Source organism: Lytechinus variegatus, chromosome 15, assembly GCF_018143015.1.
Source record: "Lytechinus variegatus isolate NC3 chromosome 15, Lvar_3.0, whole genome shotgun sequence".
Lineage (NCBI taxonomy): Eukaryota > Metazoa > Echinodermata > Echinoidea > Temnopleuroida > Toxopneustidae > Lytechinus > Lytechinus variegatus.
Genome location: NC_054754.1, coordinates 23779141 through 23783599, shown reverse-complemented (window position 1 = coordinate 23783599; position 4459 = coordinate 23779141). Strand labels below are relative to the sequence as shown.

The following is a 4459-nucleotide window of genomic DNA, read 5'->3' as shown; positions in this document are numbered from 1 at the left end:
TCTTTATTATAACAGCTGGCCACTGTATTTTACCAAACCTACTACAGTATATCACATGCTTTATGTATGATTTCATGATCAGTCTTTGTCAGTATTATTAATCACTTCGATTGTCACATTTAAAATGTATTCATTCATATTTTTGTTACTATGTGAAAATGTTAATACATTGATTTATGAATAAATTGCAGAAAAAATGCAAATATTAAAAAAAAAATGCTGGACTTTTTGAGATTGAATTTTTATTCACATGCCTGGTTTTCAGGGTGAGTTCCTCTTATATGGATCTTCAGAAGTGAATGCAATCTTATTGCAATGTCATAAAAGATACATTTATGTATCTTTTATGACATTGCAAATTTGCAATAAGATTGCTATTTCTCATCACAAGTAATATTCACAAACAAGCATGGGTAAATGTGCTCAGTCTGCATGGGAGAGGCCTATGAGTATAAAAGTTAGATTTAATTATCAGAAGAGAAAAATGTCCATGAAATATCTGGATATCAACCCATTGCTTAAACACTAGTTACATTCTAAATACGCACATGTATTGCATACCACAAAATCAAAGGACTCAGAGTACTTATCATTTCCAACATCTTGGCCAAATAGGTGAAATAATCAAATACTAAAGGATAATCAATATACTAATCAAACTTGAAGGTTCTGATGTAGCTCTGGTTTGATGTCAAAGACCATGTTGAATAGATCATTTAGGACCTGCCCTCTAGTTTGGCCCACTCTCTGGTTAATCTCTTGGATCTTAGCAGCGGTCTGGATCTCAATCTCACGTGCCTGATCTCCTTTGGAGCCCAAGTACTGAAAAAAAAAATGAAAAAAAGTTTTATCTTGCATAGCCAGACACCAAAAAGTGGTATGAAAATTAATGCTACATCCATAAAGATATTTGGATCCCTTACAAAGTCTTTTATTCACCTGTAAATATCAAACCTTCCACTGTTAGGAGATATGAATCCTCACAAAAAAAGAGTGTTGCTAAGGCGAGCACACAATACGCCAGCCTGTAATGTGGAAAATGGAGTTATTGGTCAAGCAAGAAAAGTGGAAGGTGGCGACTTCACCTTTGACCTTCTGACCTCAAAATCGATAGAATTGCTGATATCTATGCTAGTATCATACACACCAAATCATATGAGCCTAAAGTTAAACTGAAATTATCGTGTTTACAAGCACTGCAGAAGGGCAAGATGAAAATATGTCACTGTGACTTTGACCTTTGACCTCAAAATCGGATGGACGGACAGACACCGAGCGTGATACCATAGTACTGTACATCCCGTCTAGGATGGGCGTTAAAAAGCCACCATGTCATTTAAAACCTCATCCATTGTCTTAAACTGCACATGTACATAAGCACTGCAAGTGATTTTTAAATCTTTCTCTATTACTGCAGTATATGTAATTTCATCTCTTGCACTCTCCATTTTCTTTCAGAATTACCTTTTGTTGAATTTCTTCAAATTGTGTCTCCCTCTCCTTCTTGTATGCTTCTATTTCCTGTTGTGCTTCTTCTTTGGCTTGTTTTAATCTCCTGGCTTTTCCTGTATACCAAATATGAAAGGAAATACATGTACAAGTTAGTATGTGTACAGGATGACATGACAAAATACATGTATAATACTGAATCTATAAAGCATTGATTATCATGTTTTATTACGCTCAAAGTCAAACACTACTTTTATTTGAATTATCATGTTCATTTCGATTATCGTATGATGCAATGTCTCAATTTTATACATGTATGCAGGCGAGACGAACGTCTTAGAAGGATTTGAATAGAAAATATTACCAAAAAGATTCTTTTTCATGAGTCATGAAAGTATGGTAATTAGTAAATATCTGTTGCTTAGTAATATGCTACAGTTAGACTGTTCTGTTCAATGTGTACACATTGTCAGCCATCCAGAAGGAGTGATCAGTGAGTGTTCCCAAGGCAATACTCATTCAATGCAAGGAATTTGACGTTACAAGTGACTATCAAACGTAATATGGACCTCTGTCAGAAATCTTGCAAGCAAATATACAAGTACATGTAGAGAAATTTGATAAGCCATTTCCAATAATGGATCAAATAAAATCCATTCAATACCTATTGGTATTACTTGGTCTACTTTATCAGATGAATGTGATCACTGAATACACCAGTCACAATTCTTTGACTCACTGTTACCTGTTAAAACCAGAGAACAATAGATTCGGTCCACTGAATCTATTGTTCTCTGGTTTTAACAGGTAATTAGTGAGTCAAAGATATAATGCAGAACAAGCAAATATTTGATTCTTGACAATCCAGTAATAAATATATTAATTCATATCATCTGCATTATAACATTAGCTAAACAGATTGAATTCGTACCATTGCATATGTAGGCCTACATATACACATACCAGGTATTTATTAAGTAATAATACAAAACAAGATGAGGTCAAGCACTTGTTCCCTGCTACCACCCTGCCTGTGGGGAATCTACAGGTAGGACTATGGTATGCCAATGTTGTACAGAGCACACACTTTAAAAAATCATTAAAATATCACTTTTGTGACCAAAATTACTAATTTCCATACAGTTGCAATTTATTTTTCATTAGCAACTTGTGAATAATTTTTGTATTCACCAGAGCGCTCAAAAACTTGAATTTGGGGCATATTTTTTGGTACGCCCTCTATTGGTGGAAAGTAATATGGCAAGAAAATTTTCATTTTTTGATCTCTATTTCTAATTAAGAAAAAAATAATTTAAAGAATCAAATTTGAATAAGAGTCAAGTTGTATGAATAATAGGTGTAATGGAGACTGGCAGTGTAAAAAAATCAAGCATTTGCCCCAAAGAAAAAGAGAAAATAAGCCAAACATTGCCACCCTTATTTTGCCACACGTGGAGATATAAGTGAGAACAAGGTTATATTATAACCTTGTTCATTGAATGAGTGAGGTCAAGTTACTTTACACTCACTTTATAATACTCAATATTTTTTGTCTTACATTTGCAAACAATACTTTGACTCTAATTTTGCATTTTTTTTATTTGACTATGATATTATTATACTTCACACCTCTATCTTATCCATGGCATTGTCATCTTTTCATTCTCTCCTTGACCTTCATTCTTTCATTCACCCTCCCTTCAAATTCTTTATATTTTTTCACAAGTCTAAGTTACTAGTACACTACACTGTGTAGCCTACTTTGACTTTGTTGATCTTTTTAAAATTAAGACCTGGCTCGGTCGATCTGCTCATCCTCATGCAGCGTTCTTTGTTGATTGTCACATATTTCATTTTGTGAAATCTGGTCACCCTGCTTCGAAGGTCTGTGGCAGCCTGCGGCGACCTTCTGGGCTCCGGCCCACGGGCCGGAACTCCGTACTGCCTCCTGGTACAGTGGATCCTCACCTGTCCCAGTCATACACCGTACACGGTCATGACGGTCAAGAAATTTCTTGACCAACGAAAATCATAAAAACATCACGAATATTACAGTTTCAGTTAATTACTAACCTATTCTATCGTATCTGTATTTAAAATGGAATAAAAACTTACGTTTTCTGGCCTCTGCAACTCTCTCGGCGGCCCTCTTTTCTGCCTGTAATAGCTGTTGTATTCCTGGAGTCTGTGCAGCCATTTTTTATTTTATGAATAAACGACTAGTCGTACCGTATAATACTCGTACGTACATCGTACAACCATATGATCACATGATAGCCTTCCATACACAAGACCGGTATTACGCAATCAATTATCGATCTCGCGTCCTGTTAAAAAAAAGGTTTTTAATATATAGGCCTACCGGTATTTAAAAAGGAAGTATGAAATAGACCTCAACAAACTCAGCATTAGTAGGCATACGGAGAGAAACTACCGTTTTACGTCACGTTTCCTGATGGAGTCAGACCTGTTGGAAATATTGGCGTACATATGAGCTTAATTGGGGGTAATGGGGTCCCCCCAGCACTCCCTAAAAAAATCATTTTAAAATTGAATAGATGAAGAAATGGAAAGGAAAGGGGAGAAATATGATATAATTTTCTTAAACTATGTTAAAATCTATATAGGCCTACTTATAAAGCCCTCTAGAAATTTCTGCTCACTCGCAGCATATGTGCTATGCCTGGCCCCTCAAAATTTTGGCTCGTTGCTCTCCTGGTTGGAAAAGACCTTGATCAGAGATGCGGGGGCAGCCTGATCGAGTGCGAGTACGCGAGTTACTAAGCAAGCCCCCTCCCGGCCTCCCCCCTCCCTACCAACTAAGGATGGGTGCGTGACTGATATATATTTTTTTCCAAATCACCATAGATACAACAATTTATTTTACACACATCGAAAAATGCAACTAGAGGTCAAACCTACTTATTATTGGAGTGGTAATCTGAAAATTCTTGTAATAAATTTTTCCTCATAACTCGATCCCCAGAAATCCCCAATGATTGGGCATCCC

The 4459-nt window shown here is 36.0% G+C and overlaps 1 protein-coding gene across 1 annotated transcript; it reads right to left on the bottom strand.

Annotated features, from left to right (window-relative positions):
• Positions 1-423: 423 nt before the first annotated feature.
• LOC121428633 (V-type proton ATPase subunit G-like) lies at positions 424-3692 on the bottom strand. Its single transcript, XM_041625398.1, has 3 exons — positions 3565-3692; positions 1465-1565; positions 424-822 (listed from the first exon to the last, which is right to left on the bottom strand). Exons 1-3 carry the CDS (start codon positions 3644-3646, stop codon positions 655-657), a joined length of 351 nt encoding a protein of 116 aa, XP_041481332.1. The 5' UTR covers positions 3647-3692; the 3' UTR covers positions 424-654.
• Positions 3693-4459: the final 767 nt, after the last annotated feature.

Bases quoted from the DNA above. Each gene is read 5' to 3' on its own strand.
- LOC121428633 (XM_041625398.1), bottom strand. From the start codon at position 3,646: ATGGCTGCACAGACTCCAGGAATACAACAGCTATTACAGGCAGAAAAG. The intron at 1,566-3,564 runs GTAAGTTTTTAT...TTTGGTATACAG, and splicing joins AGTTGCAGAGGCCAGAAAAC to GAAAAGCCAGGAGATTAAAA. The intron at 823-1,464 runs GTAATTCTGAAA...TTTTTTTTTCAG, and splicing joins TTGAAGAAATTCAACAAAAG to TACTTGGGCTCCAAAGGAGA.